A 24,294-nucleotide genomic window follows, 5' to 3' on the forward strand; every position below is an offset into this window, starting at 1 on the left:
GTTAGTGTGGCATGAGTATAAAATGTTCTGAGTTACTCTTTCTAGAAATGAGTTTATGATATGGATTTTTATGATGAAAAACTGGCGTACGGGCCAAGATTTTTATATGTTTTGCCGGCGTACGGGCTGTGCTATGTGACTGTGATTTGCCAGCGTATGGGCTGTGCTATGATTTGCTGGCGTACGGGCCGTGCTATGTGAATATGATTTATCGGCGTACAGGCCATGCTATGTGGATGTGATTTTCCAGCGTACAGGCTGTGCTATGATTTGCCGGCGTACGAGTCGAGCTATGATAAAATGTGTAATACCGGTGCACGGGTCGATGATTTTCATGATACATGTATGTATGCAAAATGATATGATTGATGTGAAAATAAATGATATGAGATATCTATGTATCACAGTTTCATTATATGTTATATGATATCAGAACCTGATTGGCTTGGTCTAGACTAACACTTGCACGGTACCGTTGCTATGTGTCCATGGTCTTCATGATCATGATATTTGTGTTAACGCCGCTGTACGGAATGGTGTGAGATTGGATGGTCGATATGGTTATTTAAGAAGTGTGCTGTGATCGCCCCTGGTGTACGGACCAGGTCTGGCAGACCCATCGGACCTACAGACTACTGTTTGACTTGACAGTGGTCGGCCAACCATTGTCAAGTTTCGCCTTTAGGCCACACAACCCAGTCATGTGGGGGTAATACATGACAACAACCAGCTAACCTACTAGGATGATTTTTTATGTTATTATCACTATATGAGATGAGATATGTTTATGAAAATACAGTATGTTCTGCCATGTGTTGATATATATATATATATATATATATATATATATATATATATATATATATGTTTTACAGATTTGAAGAAACAGTACCGAATATGTATGTATGGTATATGTAAAACACAAAATACTCATGTTGCCACACACTGGTTTTAGTTTATTTCCCTTACTGAGAGGTGTCTCACCCCTTAATCTTATAAACTTTTTAGGAGCTCCTGATAAGAGAGCGGGAAAAGCCCCACTGACCTAGTGTTGGATATCTGCCCTTTTTAAAGGGTAAGTTTCTTTTTGTAGGGATAGTTAGATTTTGTGGGAAATGTCCCTAGATTTATTTTAGGATGTATATATAGAAATACTGTGGACCATAGCAACTTTGGTATATTGTAATATATGGTATTGAGATGTACATTATTGTATGTTTATTGCTGCTAGGGCTTCTGTTGTATGTTTTGATATATCTCTAGTACCCACGGGTTCAGGTGGATTGTGACCTACTGAACTGGAATATGGGAAATGTGCTATTGATAGTATTATTATTATAAAAAAAAATATAAAAAAATGAGCAGGTCGTGACAATCATCACACTACTTTTGACAGTGTGATGTGACATCAAATTTGGGAGGTGAAAGCTACCTGCCCATTGACTGATAATTTATCAAGTTAAATTTTTAAGAGATAATCGAACCCATGACTTTGGGTTAACAAAGTCACAAGTTATCCTTACTTCGCACCAATTCGCTGTCTCATAAATATTGTTAAATGGAGAGAGAGAGAGAGAGAACCAACTGCTCCGCCAATGGACATTCCACGTGGCTGCATCCTGTCTCCGAAACAATCTTCTTCAAATAAGTAACATATTTAATTAATTAACTAATGGGAGTCATACATAATTTACAATCCGTTATTAATTAATTAATGCCGTCAACCCCTGCAATGACCTGCAGTGGATCAGACTGTCCACGCGTTGCTCTTCTCTTGGAAGTTGGTAAACCAGAATCTCCATTTCTTTTCCCCACAAGTTATACTCTCCTCTTATTTAATTTTAATTTCTTCGTATACCACCCTCTCCTTCTTCTCGGAAATTGGGCTGCAGCTTCCTCCCTGCTTCATGCAGAGCTCTCTGCACCGCATTTTCCAAATCGGCGGCCTCCATCTATAATCCACCAAACACACGAAACAGCATACAATAATTAAAATGATGAAGATTGTTGTTATTATTTTTTTTTCACATATAATTATTTTGATGATAAACCATAAGCTCTGAACAGGGTCTTAATTAAAATTAAATGATTATTAATGGGACAGTTCACACTTCATGGATGGAAATTGGAATCAATTAACCGCTCCAGCACAAATTATAGGTAGCCAGAGCAAAGTTGATCGAATTACCTGCATGGTTTCAATCTTGAGTGTTGCAGAGAGTTCCTGCGTAGAGAACTCTGAGCGGATGGCTGTGGTTTGCACTCCCAAATTCTTCACGCACTTCAGAACCTCCACCATTGAATCAACACCGGATGCGGCGTTACCCACCCTTAATCTGATCTTGAACACTCCTTCTTTCTCTTCTTCTGATTCTGCCTCCAGCTCTTTGTTTCTCCTCCTCAACTCTTCTCTTTTCCTCTGCATCTCCTGAATTTCCATGGCCGCTGTTTGAATAATCGAGTTCTTGTCATTCTGCAGAAGCAAAAAAAATCATTTTTCCAATCCAAAAGCACTAAAGCATTAAACCCACACGCGCGCGCGCACACACGCACACACATATCTTGAAGTGACCTTGGTTCCATGGGGCAGCAGAGAATGCAGAGCTAAATAGCTCTGTTTCTGCTTCTCCCTCCGGTTTCGCTCGCTGATCATGTGCCGGTAACTCCGCCCTCTATCCGGTTCCTTTGACTCCATCGCCGCCACCCAGTTCCTTCTCAGCAACTCTATTGCCCTCTTGTTCATGTTTCTGAGATTCGAACCCGATACCTGACTCGTTTTCCGCGGGAATTCATGACTTGGGAACCTCTCGAAAGCGGTTCGATTAACGGGGAGAGCGGCCTCGAGCCCTACCATCCTTCTCTGTAAATCCTCTTCAAAGAACTGATCAACCATGACTGACTTTTGTTTTGTTTTAATTTGCGGGCATGGGGTGTATCCTCCCAGGGGTTTCAAATTTCTGTTCTAACGGCTATATACCGGTCTGCTCTTCGGAGACCGCGGCAGAGACCGAGTCGGGGACCAATTTAGCACGTGGTCAAATGGGTTGGCTCGGTCAAAGAGTTGATCCTGTGTCCAACCTTTTGGTTTTCACTCCTACCCTCTTAAATTTCTCATGTGGGTCCAACATCTTGGCCGTCTGATTTGAAATCAAAGGGCTGTTATTTTGCCATAACAACCAAACAAGACAAGTGGGCCCCCTTTCCTACATTTTGACAAAATTTTGAAATTTAGGGACCTTCACAGCCACATTTTGGTTACGGAAATTGGTAATGAAAAGAGTAGAGACTTCATACTATTAATTATATTTAGTAAGCTATGCAGAATAATCATTCCTCCAAATGATGGAATAACCATTTTAGATGGAATCACATCCCATCCCTCATTTTGAAAATCAAACACAAGAATGAGATTTCATTCTTAAAGTTTGATTTCATTTTTAGTGTGTTTTCGCAAACTAAATAGATGATTACTTCAAAAGTTGAGAGAAAAAAGAAGAAGAAGAAAGCATTCAATATCACGGATCATAATAACATGGATCCATGTGGTTGAAATTTATTTAATACAAAGTGTGAAGCCCACAATACTATATCCTATGAGTACCTGCCATATGAGTTTGCGTCATCGCAGGTCTAAATATAATTCAAACAAATAACATGTAACACCCCAAACCCGAATTGGGGTCTAGAGTGCCACTTTTAAATAACTATAATCTTTGATACCACAACTGTCATACGACCTGAACCCAGCAGGATCCAGGATGAGACTTTTCCATAATATAATCCAAAATATGCAGCGGAAATAATTAAAATAACCTCAAATATATTATCAGAGTACTAACCCATCACAAACATAAAAGTATCTCCAAGTAATAATATTACATCCCAAGGAAAACAAAAACATATTAATTCAGTATCTTATGAACCTCTTACTTTAAACTATATTATCTAATCCTTTCCCCAAAGCTCTCTAAGCTTGATTTCCTGTAGGTTCTGAAAAGTTAAAATATTTATTGGGATGAGACAATTCTCAGTAAGAAGGAATATATTAGCATTAGTATGTGGTTAACATGAGTTTTAGTGTAGACAAAATATAACCATTAATTTAACTTTAAGGAAATTGCATTTATAAACTGTAACTCATGCCTATATAATTAAGAGTACACATTTTCCTTCAAACTATATACTCGGCTCAATAATAACCCCATATACATAAAACTACAAATCACATGATCCATATTCACCGTAACAATTTCCGTGATCCGTACACGTAATAATTTCTATGATTCGTACATCATCGTAACAATTCCAGTGATCTGTACATCATCGTAACAATTTCCTGTGATCCGTACATCACTGTAATAATTTCCTGTGATCCGTACATCACTGTAACAATTCCTGAAGGTCAGTGTAAACCATACTTTCATTGTATATTACCATAAAAATCCCACGAGTTTAATTATAAAAAAAAAAAAACCATTCTCATGCCACACGATTTGAATGATATATCATACTTTAATAACTTCCTGAAGAACATACATCACAATATACCCAGATATGTTTTCCTAAAAATAAGGGTATGATTAGCTCCACAATGTCATTTACTCAGAACATATATATGTATATACTTTACAAGAAAAAGGAGATGGTCATCCCACTTACTTGAATTTTACCAAAATAGTGTATAACAATCAAAACCATCGATTTCATACACACGATTCATATAAAAAATATGATATGATGTTCCTGTAACAACATACTCAATTTTAAACGGTTTAATTTCCACAATACATTGGTATGATATAATCCCCTTACCCATACTCAACTTTAACCGGTTGGATTTTGTAATAACAACTAACACAATATCTCTAGGATCATAAACTCTAGTTTAATCAGTTTAATTTTGAAACAAACTGACATAATTTATTCCCCTTACCCGTTCCTAAGAATATGCCTGCAATGTTCGGAAAAAAAAAAAAATGAAATCCTAGCTTCCTAAATCTTGCCACGGAGAGAAGCCGGTAAGCCGATAGGGAAGAAAGAGACGATCAGAGAGCACGTGTGGAGTGCCTTTGGGCTAGAGAGCGCTAGGGAGAGAGACTTGGTTTGGGGGAAAGGGCGAGAGAGCAAAATCCTAAGAGAGAGAGAGAGAGTGAGTTAAAATGAAATAAAATATAAGAGTTTCTACTTATAAGCATGCTGGCCCGCCGGAAACCGTTGACAGTTTGGCCACTTACCAGGCCAATTTTCCCCGTATTTTTATATGAAAACTCTCGGTTGTTGAAACCGTCAATGTTTTCCCTCAGATTTCTGAAACCGTTGACGGTTTGGTCTTATCAAACCGTTGTCCTACTGAAACCGTCAACGGTTTTTCCTGAAATTCCTCAAACTGTCGATAGTTTGGTCCTATTCTAAACTTTTTTTTTCTTTCTCTTTTTATTTTCTTGGTTCGGGTTCTTACATAACACCCTAAGAAAATGAATTCTGAATCTATTTATAAAGAGTCAAGTGATGAATCATTCGACTAAAAGGTCCAAATTTAGAGAGAGAGAATTTCATAATTAGAGATTTAAGTCATTGTGCAACTATAATTGAAATTGGCTGGTTCTTTTTTTGATTTTTCCATTTGGTGACAGAATGCAAGAAGCATATTGTAGGAGACTTTTTGATAAAGTGATGGGTTAGGCAAGATGAGGATGGAAAAAATTTGAGGTTCGCTTTCATTGTCTTTTACTTTTGTTTTTTGGATATCGTCCGGGTGTCCCCAGCCGGCATTTACCAGATTACCCTGAGATGCATCACAGCCGAAACTAATCCCCACGCCCCACAGAACTCATTGTCTTTTACTTTTGAAGATATTATTTGAGGTTCCTTTAGAGTTTAATTTCGATAAAAATTTAATATTCTTAATTTATGTTCGGCAGTATGATTTTCGAGAGTTAAATTTAAATTAATATAAATTTTAATAATACATAAAATGAAAAATTATCTTTAAAAATGACATTTCTAAATTACAATACTTTTTTTTTGCTTTACGAGAGTAGGGAGAAGATTGTCAGAGTATATGAAGTTTTACTTCATTTTTATGTAGGGAAATAGTTTTTTTTGGACGTGAACCAACAAGAATCATTCATAAAGGAGCAATCGTTGATTCAAGGTCCATCCTTATACAAAATTGCAATAAGTTTATTCCAATTTTACACAAGGCCAAATACAAATCTCAAAATCTAGGTCTCCAAGCACTACCTTAGTTTGTTTTTATTGGTCATGATCATCCATTTTCCCTACTTCAAATACTTTCATTTTTTCTTGTTGAAATTTACTTTAAGGGGATGGTATTTGTTGTTACTATTATTTTTTTTTTTTATTGATTAGGAATCTATAGTTCCGGTAGAAAGACTTATTCTTGTAATCTCATTATGTGATATAATTAAAGTTTTGTAAGCTTTGATCTTCATTTTTTCTATCCACTTTAAGGCCCTATTTGGAGCTCGTAAATTATTAGGTAAAGAAAAGAAAAATATGATGATGATGATGTACTTATCGTGCGAGCATAAGGTACTGTCTGGAAGTATGAATTTTAAGTGTTGATTTAAATTTGTATGAATTTTGTAAAAACTCATGAATTTCGGGCATTGATTTAAATTTGTGTGAATTTTGTAAAAACTCAATATAATTTTGTTCTATGTTTTATTCAAATTCAAAAAATCTAAAAACTTTCAAATGCATGGTTAGTGTTAAAACTTGATACACATCGTTAACCCACAACTTAATTAGCTTAAGATTTTAAGTAAAAGTGGTAATCTAACATGATATCAAAGTTGGTTACTAGGGCATTCTGGGTTCTCTAATCTTATTGCCCATATTTATTTTGTGATATTTAAAAATTTATTGTGTGTTTATCTCTCCAAGTGCTGTCGGGTTGCATGTGCGGGAGAATGTTAAAACTTGATATACATTGTTGGCTCACAACCTAATTTGCTTATGCTCTTAGGTAAAAGTGGTAATCTAACAGTTAGAGTATAGAATTCAAGTATTGAATTCGAATATATTTGAATTTAAATAAAATGTAAGATCAATTATATTAAGTTTCTTCTAAATCTATAAAAATCCAAATCAAAGACCCAAATTTCATCCTCTCAAACACGACCTTATTATTAGTATTATTATTATTATTATTAACATGATGACAAGACCCTTTAAATAATTTATTGGGATAATGGGTCCATCCATTTATCTTTTTTTTTTTTCACTTAAATATAAAAAATTAATTTCAACGAGGAAGGTATAACACAAGATAATATACGTTTTAATAAATATTTTTTAGAATAACGCGGTTAAAAAAATATTTTTTGAAGTAATAATATGCAAATAAGAGTTTCTAAATTTTCAAAACTCAATTCATTAATACAATCAAGTTTTGCAAGTTATTTAGTATTATTGTCAAGAACATGAATTTAGAAACAAAAGTTAAAAATCAGACAGTGAAACTAAAAATTGAAAACTATTTATATATAACTTAACATTAATATTTTTAAAACTAAAATAAACTAATTGAAGTCTCTTCATCTTCGTCATTCAATCAAATAACAATTAAAAAAATGACTAAAATAATGAAAATAAAAAAGAATAAAAATTTTAAAAAATATTATAGGAAAATAGAAATTGATTATACTTATTTTACTTAATTATCATATTTTTAAATCACTTTTTAATGGTCCAAGAACAATTATATCATATATGGAAACTAAAAATGGGTATAAGTATTTTTTGAATAATTTTTACCATTTTTTTCTATTTTTTGAAATCTATAAATATTTTTATTTGAACTATAATTTAAATTTACAAGGTTGTTTGATTTTAATTTTAATTAAAATTTTTTTTATTTTTATAAATGTTCAAATTTTGGAACTAACTGTAGTGACACCATAAAACCTAACTTAACATAGGTGCAAGAACGATATATACTAATAATCTTGGAATGCAAAAGTATGTGCTCAACATTTCAAATCATCAAAGATCTTATAGGTCCATACATGCAAGGATGGGTGTTTATTCTACAAAATCAAGATAGAACAATTTGACAATAATCCATATTACATGCAAAAGAAGATAATACACAACCATCTCGACAAAATAATTGCCACGTACTAACTAGCGCAATTGCATTGTTATTGTAATTATGCTACTAAGATTGCACGTGCTTACATAACATAATTACAAAGTTTCGACTAACTTCTTGAAAACATAATTAAAAAGAGACATCACCAAAAATAAAAGCATACATAGATGACTTGAACAACCTTATTCATACAAAGAGTGAAAAATAATTATTTCACAACTTTTTATCTAAAATATAAGACTAGCAAGATGAATACTTCCAAATTGGAATTGATGAACAACCAATACCCATATTAGTGTCCTTGCCCAAAACCCTATTTCTTTTTTTGGCACATGAATGGTTGGTTTATATTGACCCATATAAATTATGATAGATTTCAACATATGCATAGTTGTTCTCTTGATGAATTTGAATTGAGTACCATTTTTCTTTTAGAAAATATTGGTGTATTGTCATACAATTACTACCTTTCACTTGGCAAGTAGAGCATTAGATGCTAGCAAAGAAGTTTGGATCAATTTATTCAATAGCATTGTCCTGACACACATACTTATATAAACTCATTTGTGACCAATTGTTCCCATATAACAATCCACTATTATCATTCTCTTTGTCATGGTTTATCCATATTGATGAGTTAGGATTTGATTGAATAAACACAGATAACTCATTTAGCTAACTCGGCTTGTAGTTCCTTGGTGCTTATTTAAACAAGATAGCTTGTGATCGAGTGACTATATATTACCAGTATTGTACAAAGATCCTCATTATTTGGTGACTATTAAAAATTAAGTGCAAATGATCAATCGGCATTATAACTTTGACAATAAGAGCCCCCTTGGAAAAGGATCCAAAAAAGCGAAGGGCACTTGGTTATTCCATGAAAAAATCCAACATCGGCAATACCTATAAGACTTTGATATGTAAGACAAAGTGAATCGAAAGTTGTACTATTTTATTTGTGAAAATAAAAGGGGCAAAAAGGACAAAGATGAGGGAGATAAAGATGATGGGATAATAATGAGGAGCGATGGACACATACAATGTGAAAAAGGTTTGTCGCAATATCCCGAAAAAGGGTCTATAACGAAGAAGAGTGATTATAATATCAATGGTTCAATGAAGTCGCAACTAATCTATTATTTTTCTAAGTGTAGTTAGTTCACCTAATACTTTTTGAATGGTATCCAGACTAATCTTAAAGCCAATGAACGAGTAGCCTCGATATGCTTTTACCAAAGCTAAGATCGGGAGTACAGTTATACGAGGAGAAGATATTAGCACCCTCTATACACCTGTTCTATGAACAGTACCTAATTTACTATGAATTAGTTGAAATTGAATAAGATGGTGCTTAAATAACTCCAAAATAATCCAATAAACATTAAAATTTCAAAAGAAAGTGTAAAGTCCAGTGTGATTTAGGAATGTCTAATAAGACATTTAAAGGAGGAGATCTTATTAGATAAACAACCTAAGAACTATTATAGGTGAGGTTGGAGACACCTCTTTACCCATTGTGTTACCATCAAGATGCATACACACACACACACACACACAAAATATGATATATAGAAATATTAAACATGCAAAACTAATCATGCAAATGCATCAAATTAAATAAAAAAATGATGTTCAAAACATTCCTAAATTTCCAAAAAATTTCACAAATTTTTTAGAAATTTTCAAGATTTTTCCGTGATTTTTAATGAATTTTCTCCATTTTATTTATTTATTATTATTTTTTTGATCTTCTTTAATTTTCCCTATTTTTTTTGTTACCATTTTTAAAAATTTTTTGAATTAAAAATGAATTAATAAATTAAAAAAAAAAAAAAAGTGATTCAAGGAAAGTCAAATCAGTTCAACCGATTGGAACTGGATCAATGGATCAACCTAAATTGATATGCTAGTTCAAGAAAGTAGCAAAGGTAACAGATGAGACTGCCACATATCAGCCAACCGTGGCGATACATGGCAGGATATGGGTTACTGAACCATGAGCCGACAAGTGGCTTGATGGCATAAGTGTGACGTCACTTGCCACATGGTAGAAGGTGATGGGTGCAGGGTGTCTTAAGTCTTAAAAAAAGTACAATTTGAACGTCCAACATCGCGCCACATCGTTCTCTAAAGATACGATCCTGGTGATGCCATGTGTTACCATATGGTCACCACTCGTATGGTAACACATGTTCTATTAACTCCTTTTTTTTGAAAAATTAATCTATATTTTTGTTTTTTTTTTTCCTTTTCAGAACCCTCTTAAACTCTCTCTTTCTCCTCTATGATCTCCCTCTCTCTCATAGTCCCCCCTCTCTCTCCCTCTCTCTCTCTCTCTCTCTCTCTCTCACTCTCTCACATCCCATTCTCTCTTTCCCCACCAGGAGAACCCCACCCAACAATAACATTCCTTGCTTATTGATATTAGAATCCGATGGACATTCCTTGAATAAAAAACAACCTTTCAGTGCATGGAAAGTTTTAGTCATTCCAGCACTAACAAAGGGGAAGAGTGATGGCCACAATTTAGGATTTGCAGCATATAAATGACATGCTAGGGACTACTAAAAAGCATTACAAAATAAAACATCAATTTTACAATTGCTAACAAACAGTATATGATCTATCTGTACACCAAGCTCCCAAATGATTCCCGCAGCAGCATGTCACTATTTTTTCGGTCATAATGCCTTCGAAGATCTCTTTATCCTGCTCCCGCAGAAAATGCAAGCCTTCATGTTCCTAACTTTGAAGAACTCCTGACATTCGGCATCACGAGGGAAAATTTGTTTCCCATTGAATATTGCAGACTGCCCATTCATTTTCAGTGACAGAGGTCTCAAGCTCTTGGCAGAATGCCTGGCTTTGGACATTGTAAGGGAAATTTGTTTCTGAGGCGAGATTGTGAACAGAGTTACCACAATTGTGTTCAAGTTCATGTCCACCATTATAAGTCTGGAGATATGCGTCATCGCCATCCTCCAATAAGAAAGGAAGAGAATGGGGGAAAATGAAATAAGACATTGGACCAGCTACTTCAACAAACACCATGGAAGTTTGAAGAAGATTGGACACTAACGTCTGATTTCTCATGATCAGATGGATAAGCAGAATCCAATTTGTCATACAACTGCTCATCGTCTCCTTGATCTTTAATGCCTTCCGCCTGTTCCGGAATTGAGTTACTACCGTAAGTCTCGAGATATGCCTCATCACCTTCCTCCTATGAAAAGGGAAAGGAAAAATGGAAAAATATAAGAAATTGAAGTTATTTCAGCAAACAAAACATATGACTTTAAAGAGGATTGGATATTGACCTCAGATTCCTCATCGTCAGTAGGATAAGCAGAATCCAATTTATTGTACAACTGCTTGTCTCCTTGATCTTTTACAGCTTCCATTTGTCCCTATAATCAGTAAAGCTGAGTCAAATAAGCTTACTGAGGGAAAACAGGAACAAACTTTAATATTTACTGCTATATTTAAATTAGTTGAATTCGGAAATAGCAGTTGAAAATCGTAAAAAGAAGTCATACAATTTCTGATCTCAGTTTCTCCACCCTTCTTTCAAGAGTTGAAATGTGATTGTAGAGTGCCTGTTTGTCAAATAACTCATATAATCAGCCAAGATCATGTGTTTGTACAGAAAAATTCAAGTTAAAGAAATTGTGAACTTGGACTTTGTAGTAGAAAAAAGGTTCTCTGCGCATAACATTGGAAGTTTGGGTTGATTTCTTAAATGGATGACTTGGTGACCTAAATGGAAATTTTGCCTGCCAGCAAGGTAAGGTTTTAAGTAATTACTAATGGGCGATATGCATCCTTATATGCACACGTGACAAATGAGTCAGCGTTTTAGCTGCAGATCTGGAAAGCGTTATTCAAATATGCAGGCATACCTCACGCCTTTGAAGCTCAATTGAACGTGCTAAGGCCTTCCTCTTCGTCAAAAGATTCTTTGGCCTGATTGTAGAAGGTCGCTGATAATCCTTTCCTCTGAATACGATTATGGCATACCCTTTTGAAACTCTGTCTACTGAAACCAAGACACCCCTACTCTCAGCTTCTAGGGATAATGCAATTTTTCTGACCAGGTCAAAGCTTTTAGTCTTCACAAGGATCTTAACTAGTTCCCGATATTTCCAGTGCAAGTGCATGTTCTCCACAGTACCATCAAAAACTCCTCGCCTACCTGAAACAGCAAATTGTATTCCCATAATATTTCATACTCCAAAAGAAGCACGACAGATTAGGTAAATAGAAATCCTTTTTTTTTTTTACCAAGAAGTAAGAAAGCTTTCATCCTCAGACCAAGCTTGCGAAACATAAACCTCTCCTCCTCAGTTATGCTCTCTGGATCTGCTTGCTGTTCCGCTGGTTTTAAAAACTGCTCCACTTTGGACAAAGCGTGCTCTGCTTTCATTATCTTTCTTTCAGCCTGTCAAAATTAACTTGCCAAATTTCAGACCAAGGAAATTCTAAAATAGAAAACACGAAGAATGGGAAGCACTATGCTTACATGCTTGAAGATAAGATAGAACTGAAGAAAAAAGAAGAAATTTCAACAAATTGGCCATCTATTATATGCACTACAGATGAGATTAATAGCACTATAGCAGTATCTAGAGTGACATGGCAATTGAGAACAATGTCATAATATGAGATTCATATGATGCCAAACCCATCAATTTAGTATAAAGGATAAAGCTTACTCTGCTTCCATTAGCATTCTTTCATCTCTTCAGAAATTAATTTACTAAAATTCAGACCATGAAAATTTTAGAATAAGAAAAAAGCAGAACGGGACACACTCTGCTTTATGCTAGAAGTTAAAGCTAAAACGAAAGAATGAAATTTTACATTAATTGGCCATTACTAATATGCAGTGTTTTAAAAGACGAAGGCGTAAAGCAAGGCATTTTAAGCCATAAGAGGTGAGGTGTATGCCCAAGGCGTCAGGGCGTAAACCTTTGAGAATTTTTTTTTAAATAAAATTTGTAAATAAATCACATATATTTCAAAAAAAAAGAAAAAAAAAAAAAATCATAAATATAATGTTAAAAAAAAAATCAAATATAATTAAACTACATGTTAAGCATTCAAAAAATGTTGACTTACACCCATTACATAAATCATGACAAGAGATACCTAAAACATTGCAAAGTTAAAATTAATTTCAAGATATAAGATAAAAACTCAATTATTTTGGAATAATTGAGGTCCAAGAGTTCTATAAATCAACACATAATATGACATTCCTTTTATTTAAACATGGAATTAAAATTTTCTAGCAAATCTAACCTGAGAATCACATACCCAAAAAGCATAAGCCTCAACTGAAAAGGCGCAGAAGGCGCGCCTTTAATACAAATGCATAAGCCTCAAGGTGTAATGTGTTAACTTTTTTGGGATTTGGTATTTTACATTGAGCCTTAAGGTGCTTTAGGCATGCCACACCCTGAGGCAAGCCTTGATTGAGCCTTTTAAAACATTGCTTATATGCACTGTATGTCAGATTAAAGGCAGTAGTTACAGTGACATGGCAACTAAGACCTGTGTCATATTATGATGATGTCAAAGCCATCAAGTACAAAGAAAGCAGTATAATTGCTCAGTGATGCTTTAAATGCAGTTGAGGCAACAAAGAGCTTACAAAAGCAAGCCGCCCCTCAAGCTTTCTAACAATGTTGGCATGCCTCGCCATTTCTGCTTCTCTCATTACTTTTTTCCTATCATTACCATCCAGCGTCTTTCCCCACTGAGCATCTGCATCCAAAGTTTCCCCAAGTGTGCCAGCAGTTCGAGACTGATCAGCAACTTCAACATTTGGCACAACCAAGGCTGATGCTCTCAACCGGGCTTGCTCCTCCTCATCTTGCAGGGCCTTTGCCAATCTTTCTTTTTCTATTAATGCTTCAGCTACATCATGCGACAAGAAGTTCTTTCCCCTATAAAAGATTAGGAAGTCCTTGTTTCTAGATAAAAGTATACCACCTGTCAATTTCTGCATCCAAGAAACAAGATTTTCAAATAGCATATATGGAAAAAAATGTATTTACCTGGATATATTACACCCCCCCCCCCCCCCCAAAAAAAAAAAAAAAAAAAAAACATAATAAACAAGGCACTAATAATATAGAAGCAAACTAAACACACATAATAAACTACTAATTAACTAAGCCCCTAGAACACATAACTCTACTACAAGCAAACTAAACACATAATAAATTACTTAATAACTAAGGACATTTGGATTTAGGACCGAATAATCCATTGATCCTATTCTTTGAAATATGCCTCCAAATTAGGTCAAAATGATCCATCCAAATTCCAAATACCTGCTTCTTGTCCTAAATTAATTCCTTCCTTTTGAAAAGTATTTGATTTTGTTGAGCTGGGGAAAGTACCACGAAGTCTGTTACCATGAATAGAATCATCTCCTTGATAAGAAGGAACCAGCAGTACGCTCCAATTTGGTGAGTGGAAGAGCTTGAGATGGCATCAACTTATACTATCCTTATGGATGTTGAGGGAATAAGAATTTTTCATATCCATCATGCTTAAAACCCTCCTATCGAATAACCATGGATGGCCCAAAAGAAAATGACAAATCTTGACAGGAAGGATATTAGATTGCACTGTGAGGCAGGGGCAGCATTAAGGATCTGCAGCCATGAAAGAATGTGGGAGAGGAGAAGGGAAGAAGAAGAGGGTAGAGAAGGGATACAAGGGGAAAATTCACTTGCTTCTCAAATTCAAATTCAACAACAACTACCTACAACACGGATTTCACACACAAATTATAAGAAAGTCTCTTCACATGAAATTACATATAAACCCCTAAAACTACATTACATTACAAACATACCCTTAGAATACACAAATACTACAAAGAAGCCCCCATATACACACAATACTGTTTTAATCAAACTAAACACATAATAAAGTACTAACTAAACCTGATAATCCTCAATCCAATTCTTCCTAAGTATTCTTCAACGAGGATCTTCCCAAGGAGTTACTTCTTATCCTACATCAACTCTACCCTAGTTAGAAAAAATTCAGCCCCGAATTTTGAAGTGTTGGAGGATTAGGGGCAAGAAGCAAACTTAGACTCTTCAAAAAGCAGCGGTCGAGTGAAATAAGAAACCACATTCCTTTGGCAGCATCATAGACTTGAATTAAGAGTTAGCATCAATGAACATAGCAGGAATGACAAACTCAAGAATTGTTATGTTTGAAAGACTTTGGATGCCTTCAAACACATTCATTTCTTTCTTTGCATTGTCTTCAAGTCAAGTAATTGTGCCTGATTCCTTGTCTTGGTTGATTGGTAGAGTGGGCTTCAAAAATGATCTTTCTTACCATTATAGTGGAGGACATATGTGCTCTCTTGTATCTCACGAGGAGAACCAAGGAGTCTGGTCAATCTTCATAGGGATGATATCACAGAAAACATTATCAAAGTAAGCACCCATTTATATAGGAACCAAACATCTTTCATAAACATGCAAGGTAGTGTCGTCAATCCAAGACATCTTATAAGGCTTTGAATGAGGTTTTGGATGAAGTTGCATATGACTCCATTCATAGAAACCATATTCATAGGGCATCATCCATCAATGATGATTTTGCAAATGTTTCTTCCTCACTTGAGAAAGCTGGATTTATGTTTATATACACTGCAATTATATATCACCAAAAGTTCTTAATACACTTGCCCACAATTCTCAATCTAATCATTCAAAACCATAAACTTGATTTCCAATTTTCAAGAATATCTCCAATTCACCATTGATCTTGAGTATCATGCTTGAAAGAAACAAATTCACTTACAAAACACTCAAATTGCAGCAATAAAACCTGTCTTTTAATGCTGGCAGTGACAATCTCTAGGTTTTTGTGCCAAATTATTGAGCTTGCTTGCAATATGTTGTGTCCACAGGCAAAATATCTCCTTGCAGGTAAAAATATCATGGAGAAAAACCCAAAATATTGTGGTTGGGACAGTTTATCGTGAGACAAAAAGTTGCAGAAGACATGGGGAAACTTCCTTACATGCATCACTGGCGCAGCGGTAGCATCAAGGATCTGCAACTATGAAAGAATGCAGGAGAAGAGAAAGGAAGAAGAAGAGGGAAGAGAGGAGAAAGAAGATACAAGGGGGAAACTCATTTCACTTCTCAAATTCAAATTCAACAACTGCCTACGACATGGCTTTCATACATTATTTATAAGAAATCCTCTTCACATGAAATTATATATAAACCCCTAAAACTACATTACATTACAAACAGACCCCTAGAATACACAAATAATACAAACAAGCCCCCAAATACACACAATACTATCTTAATTAAACTAAACACATAATAAACTACTAACTAAATCCAACAATCCTTGAATTAATTCTTCTTAATTATTCTCCAACAAGGATCTTCCCAAGGTCTTGCTTCTTGTCCTACATCACATTGTCTCCATGGTTGGTATTGTTCATCCAAGCAATTTTGTGTGGATTAGGATAAGGTTGGACTTCCAAATTTAACTTCTTCACAGATTCTTTGAAAACTACATTTTTATAACTACCAGCATCAACAACCAAAGTACAAAGTTGCTTGCGACAAATCATTTGAGTCTTAAAGAGCTAATTCTCTTCCAATCTAAGTCACTTGGGGATTTCTGTTTTAGCTTCAACTACTTGAATGCCATCATCACCATAATCATCTTCCCTTTCTGCACAGCCATGACTTGGTTAAGGCACTATGCAGCTCAATGGCCAAAACTGTGACATTTGAAGCACTTGATTGATGATTGGGCCTTAGAAGATGCTCTAGAACACTCTAGAGTCTTCCAAGGGAAATAGTTTAAACTCCTTCACCCAGTTGCTCAATTGACTTCTCTCGCACAACTCCACTACTCGTCTCAAACCAAAGGGTTGATGTTGCTCTAGGAGGATTGTGCTACATATCCTCCTCGATCTGAATGGCAACTTCTACCGCATCCCCAATTGTAATGGGACGACATGCAGCAAACTTGGAGGCAATAGCTGGCTTCAACCCTTGTACAAAGCTAACATCACATCCTCTTTCCATTCTATATTGGCACACAAAAGATATAGCCCACTAGTGTACCCTATCACTATCTTTTCTTCTTGCTTTAAGTCAAAGAGTTGGAAATGATCATACTGTTGGTAGTTGGAAGGTACAAATTGCTCCTGCATGGTTTGCTTCATCTCATCCCATGTTGTAATCTCACCAAATGGTCCAAATCTCCTTCTTCTAAATATGTCCTATTGTTTAATCCACCAAATTTGAGCAGTTCCCTTCAATTTTGAATCAGCCAAATAGCTTCATTCATGTCATACCATCGGAACTAGTACTCCAAAGAATACACCCAATCATCAAATTCATCAAGAGACCCATCATCATTAAATTTGAAACTTCTTGTTCAATTTCCCAACTCAAATAATCATAAGTCTTAACGCAACTCAAAAGTGGGAGGTACAACAGCTGTACCATTTTCCTGTTTGCCAGAAAAACTCATGGGCTTCTTACCTACGGCTGCAACTTCAGTTGTTAACCTATTCAAAGCATTAGTAATACTCTACAAGGCATTCTCCATGTTTTGTACTCTACCAGATGATAATACCACTCTAGCAAAGAACTCAACATTAGTCACCATGCTTCTCTTTCTTTCTTTTTTTGTTTTTTTGTTTTTTTGTTTTTTTGTTTTTTAAAATGCATATATGCTGCAAGTAGTTATCACAGATAACCCTTAACACAAGTGTCAACAATCCTCACTCTATTTATGCAAAACCATAGAACTTATCTTCAATTTCTCAAGAAATTTCTTCAATTCACCTTTAATCATAAGAAATTAAAGGTGTAAAGAATTAGGTCCAAGACGTTAGGTAATGTCAACTTTGGCCCACTGGAACCTTACACAGTTGAAGCCCAAACTGTTTTGATATGGCCAAAATCTCCCTAGTACACGTCTGATGTGGGATCATGAAAGACTCTTCAGTCCGATCTTTGACATCCTCATTAGAGTGGCCCAAACCTTTGTGTACCCATATGTTAGTACTCCTAGGAGTGGCTCATGCCAAATGATGCAGGGCATCATCAAGGATCTACTGCTAAAGGATAAATTAGAAGAAATTGAGGAGAGAAGGGAAGGGAAGGGAAAGAAGAAGAAGAAGAAGAAGAAGAAGAAGAGGGAAAGAAGGAGAGACACTTGGGGGCGAAAACACATGTTAATTCTCCATTCAAATTCAACAATAACCACCCCCTACATTAATTTTAAGAAAGCTAAGAAAGCCTATAACACAAGAAGTTACACATATACCTCTTAAACTACATGAAATTACACCTAAAATGAACAAATATTACAAATTAGTCCCCAAAACACATAATCCTACTACAAGCAAATTAAACACACCTAATCAACTGCTCATTAACTAAGCACATTTGGGTCTAGGACCCAATATTCATTGACCCTATTCTTTGAAATAGGCCTCCGAATTGGGTCAAAATGGTCCATCCAAACACCGACTTCTTGTCCTACATCACTCAGACTTCTACAATTGCACTTCGCAGTGCCCCTTAACCTATAATTTATCGAAACAAAAAGATTAAAAGGAATACACATATAAAATTTGCAACTATGGTTTTAGAAATTGCATGACTTGTCACTTGTCAGGAAAAATAAAGATGTTATTTTTAGGGCCTACTAATAAAATGATAGATTTAAAGAAAAAAAAATGGCCCCAAAACTATCAATAATTAATTGAAACAAAAAACAAAAAAGGAGTTATGCTGATACTCGTAAAAAATTTGCAACTGTGGCCTCATAATTTGCATGACTCATCACTCGTAAAGAAAACTGAAGATGTTATTTCTAGGGCCTACTAATAAAATGATAGATTTGAAAAAAAAAATAAGTGAGCTTCTACGTGTATATATTGTTATTGAAAGGGGGTAGCACATAAAGAGGCAGAACACTGGACCAAGGGAATTTAGTTACCTTGATATCCTCAGCCATTCTCTCACTGGTAGTATGCTGTACACCACGTTTTAGTGCAATCTTTGCAATAGAACTCCTTTCCCATAACTCGATCATAGCCACTGCCAAACCTTGGAGCTGCCTGCTTCTACCTGTACATGGAAAATTTTATTTCGAAATGAATGCAACAACTTGACAGCATATAAAAGGCATACCTAAGGCAAAATGAGGAGGAAGAACTCTAGCAAGCCTTCGCAGATCTGTAGCCTCTTTTAGTCCAAGACTAGATCTTATTCCATAAGGAAGTAATCTGTAGGGTGGTTGGTAAGCAGGAACAATGCCTGGGAGCATATCTGCATCTACAGGTAATGGATTGCATCCTGACCAATCTGCATACCTAGGCCCCAGACCATCTAACAGCTTGTCTACTTCATCTTCATAGTTGGCTTCCAGCAATGGTTCTGCACCTTTTTTCCCCTCAGAAGTAGTTTCCAAGTTTTTTTGGGATGTTTGGATAGCATTATAAGAGCCACATTCAGAAGAACCCTTGCTCCTTTTACCAGTGGTGGTTGAAAAGGTACTATGAGGAGTTCCATTTTTGTTATATGTCCGTTTGTTCAGTTTTATTGAAGGAACCTCATAGCTCACACCTCTATATAAAGTAACACTGGTGCCTGATCTCCAAACCACCAATCCACCAGTTTTTCTCTGAAATAATATTTAAATAGAATCTTATTATTTGAAATTCTTATAACCTATTAATCTTTAAAAAATAATGCCTTATCTACAGTATATTTATAACAACTTTTGCAGTGCAGCAGCATAGAAAACTTGACCAAAAAAAAAGGCAGCCTGGTGCACAAAGCTCCTTTGTACGCAGGGTCCATATTAGCGTTAGGACTGTAGGAGGTGAATTTAGAGATTTTCCAATCACAGTAGGTATACATCAAGGTTCTACTTTGAGTCCATATCTTTTTACTTTAGTAATCGATGAACTAATAAAGAATATCCAAAATGAGATCCCTTAGTGTATGTTGTTTGCAGATGAAATCATGTTGATTAATGATAGTAGGAGTGGAGTGGAATCTAAGCTAGAACTTTGGAAAGCCACATTAGAGTCTAAAAGGTTCAAGATAAGTAGGAATATAATAGAATATATGAAATGTAATTTCAATAATGTAAGGAGTAGCAATAGAGAGAAAATTAAACTTGATAATCAAGAGATTAATAGCACTAATAGATTTAGATATCTTGGAATGCAAGCTGAAGAGGAAATTGAAGAAGATGTAGTACATAGAACTAAAATAGGTTGGGTAAAATGGAGGAGTGCGTCAGGTGTGTTGTGTGATTGTAGAATACCCTTAAAATTAAAAGAAAAGTTTTATAAGACAGTTATAAGGCCATGTATGCTTTATGATTCAGAATGTTGGGCAACTAAGAAACAACATATGAAAAAAATAAAAGTAGCTGAGATGCATATGTTAAGGTGGATGAGTTGTTTAACATTAAAAGATAAAATAAGAAATGAACATATACGTAATAATTTAGGCGTAGCACCAGTTGAAAATAAGATAAGGGAGAGACGACTTAGATAGTTTGGGCATTTAAACACAAGTCTAGTAAAACACCTGTAAGGAGAAGTGAGTTCGTTATTGTGTCTGGCATGAAAGGGGCAGACCTAAAATAACTTGGAATGAGGTAGTGAGGAAGGATTTAATAGCCCTTAATCTAATAGAGGAAAATGCTCTTAATCAGATGAATTAGCGAAGAAGGATTCATGTAGCTGACCCCACCTAGTGGGACTTAAGGCTGCTTGTTGTTGTACCACCTCTATTGCAGGTCTTGGCTGTATATCAATGGCTGAGCCAGTTTGCGCATGGGGTTTATCACTTGTAAAATTATAAATAATATTCTTACATAAATATATTGTTATATTATTTTCTTAATTGTAAACTATAAGACATTTTTAGTAAATCCTATAAATTTAAAATATAAAATCAATTATATTTTATTATTTAATCATTTTATTTTAGATACAAAATCTATAATCACATTTTTCTATATTTTTCATATATGAAGCTCTAACTTTTTTACTTTTATGAAAAGCCGTTAATATGTTTCATAGCTTTTTTTTGGTTACACAAGAGGGCAAGCCTTGCCACCCTGGTGAAGAGAAGTGTCAAACCCAAGATCATGGGAGAGCACCAATGATGCTTACAGCTGAGCTATCCCAACTCCTGAATACGTAACAGCTATTCAACTCCACATATTTTCTGGTTAAGAGGGTCAAAATTCAATTCCTTTAAGAAAACTCCTACATAGTAATACACACACACACACACACACAAAATTACATTTTTAGATTAGAATGCAGGCAGTTGCCTATAATCAGCATAATGAGGCTCCACCACTGTTGTCCGCCATTTCCAACAAATACAATTGGGACATCTCAAACTCTGCCTTGGATTGCTATTTTGGGAAAATCATTACAATTGGTATCCTTCATTCTAGGAAATGGGAGATACCTGGCTGTAATAGGATAAAAAGTAGTCCATAATATCCTCGTCCACTATTTTGTTAAAATCCTTGTGTGGTTTACTCTCCAGATTTGAGATGTCTTGGGAGTTGGGACTTTGTCAAGGATGAACAGATTGCGAGGTTTTTATTTGTTCGCTGAATTTGTAGGAAACATGGCAAAAAGACTATCTATTTTATACCCTTTTGCTATTTTGTGGTCTACATGTACAAGAGTAGGCAGCACATGTTCAGGAATGATGAGGTTTCTTCATGGTGACAGAGGCATTAGTTTGATAATAGATGTTTTGTTCTCCAATATTTAAAGTACCTCTCATATTTGAAACATTTGCTCTATGTTGTGTGCGTGTATCTACATACAAACATATATGCTTTGAGGGCAGATCCATATTGTGGTGTGGGCTATATAGCCCACAGCCAAATGACTGAAACATAAAAATCCTACATATAAGTATCATCAACATCAAATAACTGCTCTTGCTCAATTTTTTACACGTACTCCTGCTAATAACTATTCATCACTACAGAAAGTCATGGAATACACGCAATGTGCATGTCTGTGGCTAGTGCTTAAGACAACCCCCACTGGTCAAAGGTGCTGGATCTGCCACTGTGTACACTCCTCATGTATTAGTTGTAATATTTTCCTTCTCTTTATTATCTAATATTGGTGCAAAGGTCCTAGAGGTATGGGTTCAAAGCATGAAAATAGCCTCTTGTAAACATACAGGGTATGGCTGTGTACTATAGATCTATCCTGGTTCAGCCCTTCCCTAGACCCAGCATACCCTGAGCTTTGCACACTAGGCTGCCTTTTTTTGTTGCCAACTAGCTTCTTTAATAAAAATCATGAGAATAAAAAGGAGAAGACAATATCAGACAAGTATAGACATAGAACTAATTTCATGAGAAGCATACTTCCAATATCTCGTGCATCCGCTTCATATTAAGGGCAGGAGCCCCCTCGACTTTCAGCCTCACAATCTCAGATGTTTTCCACTTTTCATGAATCGAATCGACAACTTGACGAGTGACACCACCACCTCCAATCTTCATCTTACTTTTCATTCGAAAACCCAAATTCCTCAACCTATTAAGCTCCAATACAGAAAGAGCCGATTCAGCCACAGAAGTTTTACTCCTATTCCTCATTGATTTCTCCTCTTCCTCTTCCTTTGGTTTCTCCCACGGGAACCGTGCCTTCCCATCACTTCTAAACACATTTTCCATCCCTAATGGCGATTCAGGTGAAAACCCACCTCGGGCATTTGGTAGCATCCCTTCCTCAACATAAAATATGTCCTCAATAGACCCTTTCTCAATGACTCTCTCTGACGACTTCTCCTTCCTCTCAATCGCACCGTCACTGTACCCGGCCTTCTTCAATCTTTCCATAATCTTATCCATCGTACTGCTGCTCTCATTATCACTACCACTATCAGTTTTCGCATAATCAGAACTAGGGAAATTCCCACTACTTCGATAACTCAACAGGGGCCGCGGCTGTTTTGGTCGATTGTGTTGGTGGGGTTCATTCCACTTGTCTAACCAACTGCTTCTACAAAGATTTGTGCTAGGGTTGGAGTTGAGATAACGTTTGCTTTTGAACTCAAAATACGATTTCCTTTGTGGGTTTTGCAGTGGGGAGGTGAAAGATTCGTGAGATGTCCAGAAATTGTGGATTTTGCAATGCATGGAGGAATTGTACCTGAAGAATTGCAGGCGGGGGGCATGAAGTCTGGAGAAGGAGTTGTGGAATGAGTCTATGAAGCTGGTTGTCGTTGGATAGAACTGACGGCTGGGTACCAGAGCCATCAAAGACAGTGCAAAAGAGTTCAGACCAAGCACGCCCAACTGGGAACCGTGCTGCTAATTGCTATTGGGGATTTGTGTGGTTTTAAGGGGGTTTTAACGGCTATTGACCCAGGGCTCTCCCTCTCCCTCTCTCTCCCTCTCCCTCTCCCTCTTCCTCTCCAATTGATTTTTTTTTTTTTGGCTAGGCATCTGTCTCGAATTGATAATCCATATCAAAGGTGGGCATTTTGTCAAAACCCTGAGCACAGAAGAAATCTATACGGCACATTAACTCTTTTTTCCCCTCTTTTGTAAGAGGCCCCTGTTCTCTCTTATAATTCTGCCCCACGTCCTTCTTTTGTCCGTTATCTTTTTTTTTTTTAAATGTATTTAATAACATATTTCTCAAGTCTAAGTCAAATGGATAGAGAATTTAGAGGGGTACATTTAAAATAGAAATTCTTAATTACTTTTTAGGACGTCTTAAAAAATAAATACTTCTTATGAAAAGTATTTAAATTAAATACTTGTCTCATCAAGTGGTGTTCCTTTAGGCTTAAATGAGTACTTATTTAAAAAATTATTTTTCCTAAAAATAAATACTTTCTAAGAAACAGTTTGAAATTACTTATTATAAGTACTGTTTTAGATAGGTTTTTTTTTTAAAAGTACTTTTTCAATGAGTGGTTCAAAAAAGTTAATTGAGACTTGTACAGTTACATGAACTAGAGAAATCGAAAGAAAAAAAAACTTTTAAATAAGTATAAAGTTGGATTTGTGTGGATTTTGACAAAATATAGTATAAAGTTGTATTGAATTTTCTCAAAAACTAGACAAGTCCA

The 24,294-nt window shown here is 35.6% G+C and overlaps 2 protein-coding genes across 2 annotated transcripts; both read right to left on the minus strand.

Moving 5' to 3' along the window:
* Positions 1-1,636: 1,636 nt before the first annotated feature.
* LOC131150716 (transcription factor bHLH92) lies at positions 1,637-2,938 on the minus strand. Its single transcript, XM_058101605.1, has 3 exons — positions 2,573-2,938; positions 2,189-2,473; positions 1,637-1,952 (listed from the first exon to the last, which is right to left on the minus strand). Exons 1-3 carry the CDS (start codon positions 2,891-2,893, stop codon positions 1,842-1,844), a joined length of 717 nt encoding a protein of 238 aa, XP_057957588.1. The 5' UTR covers positions 2,894-2,938; the 3' UTR covers positions 1,637-1,841.
* Positions 2,939-10,540: 7,602 nt separating this feature from the next.
* Positions 10,541-23,740, minus strand: LOC131150717 (CRM-domain containing factor CFM3A, chloroplastic/mitochondrial). The gene is made up of 10 exons (XM_058101606.1): positions 22,577-23,740; positions 19,339-19,831; positions 19,145-19,275; positions 13,776-14,126; positions 12,404-12,560; positions 12,022-12,314; positions 11,659-11,718; positions 11,440-11,529; positions 11,202-11,345; positions 10,541-11,077 (listed from the first exon to the last, which is right to left on the minus strand). The coding sequence occupies exons 1-10, from the start codon at positions 23,471-23,473 to the stop codon at positions 10,895-10,897; spliced, it is 2,799 nt and encodes a 932-aa protein (XP_057957589.1). The 5' UTR covers positions 23,474-23,740; the 3' UTR covers positions 10,541-10,894.
* Between the last annotated feature and the right edge of the window lie 554 nt (positions 23,741-24,294).

The sequence above is a fragment of the Malania oleifera genome, chromosome 3 (assembly GCF_029873635.1).
Source record: "Malania oleifera isolate guangnan ecotype guangnan chromosome 3, ASM2987363v1, whole genome shotgun sequence".
Taxonomy (NCBI): Eukaryota; Viridiplantae; Streptophyta; class Magnoliopsida; order Santalales; family Ximeniaceae; genus Malania; species Malania oleifera.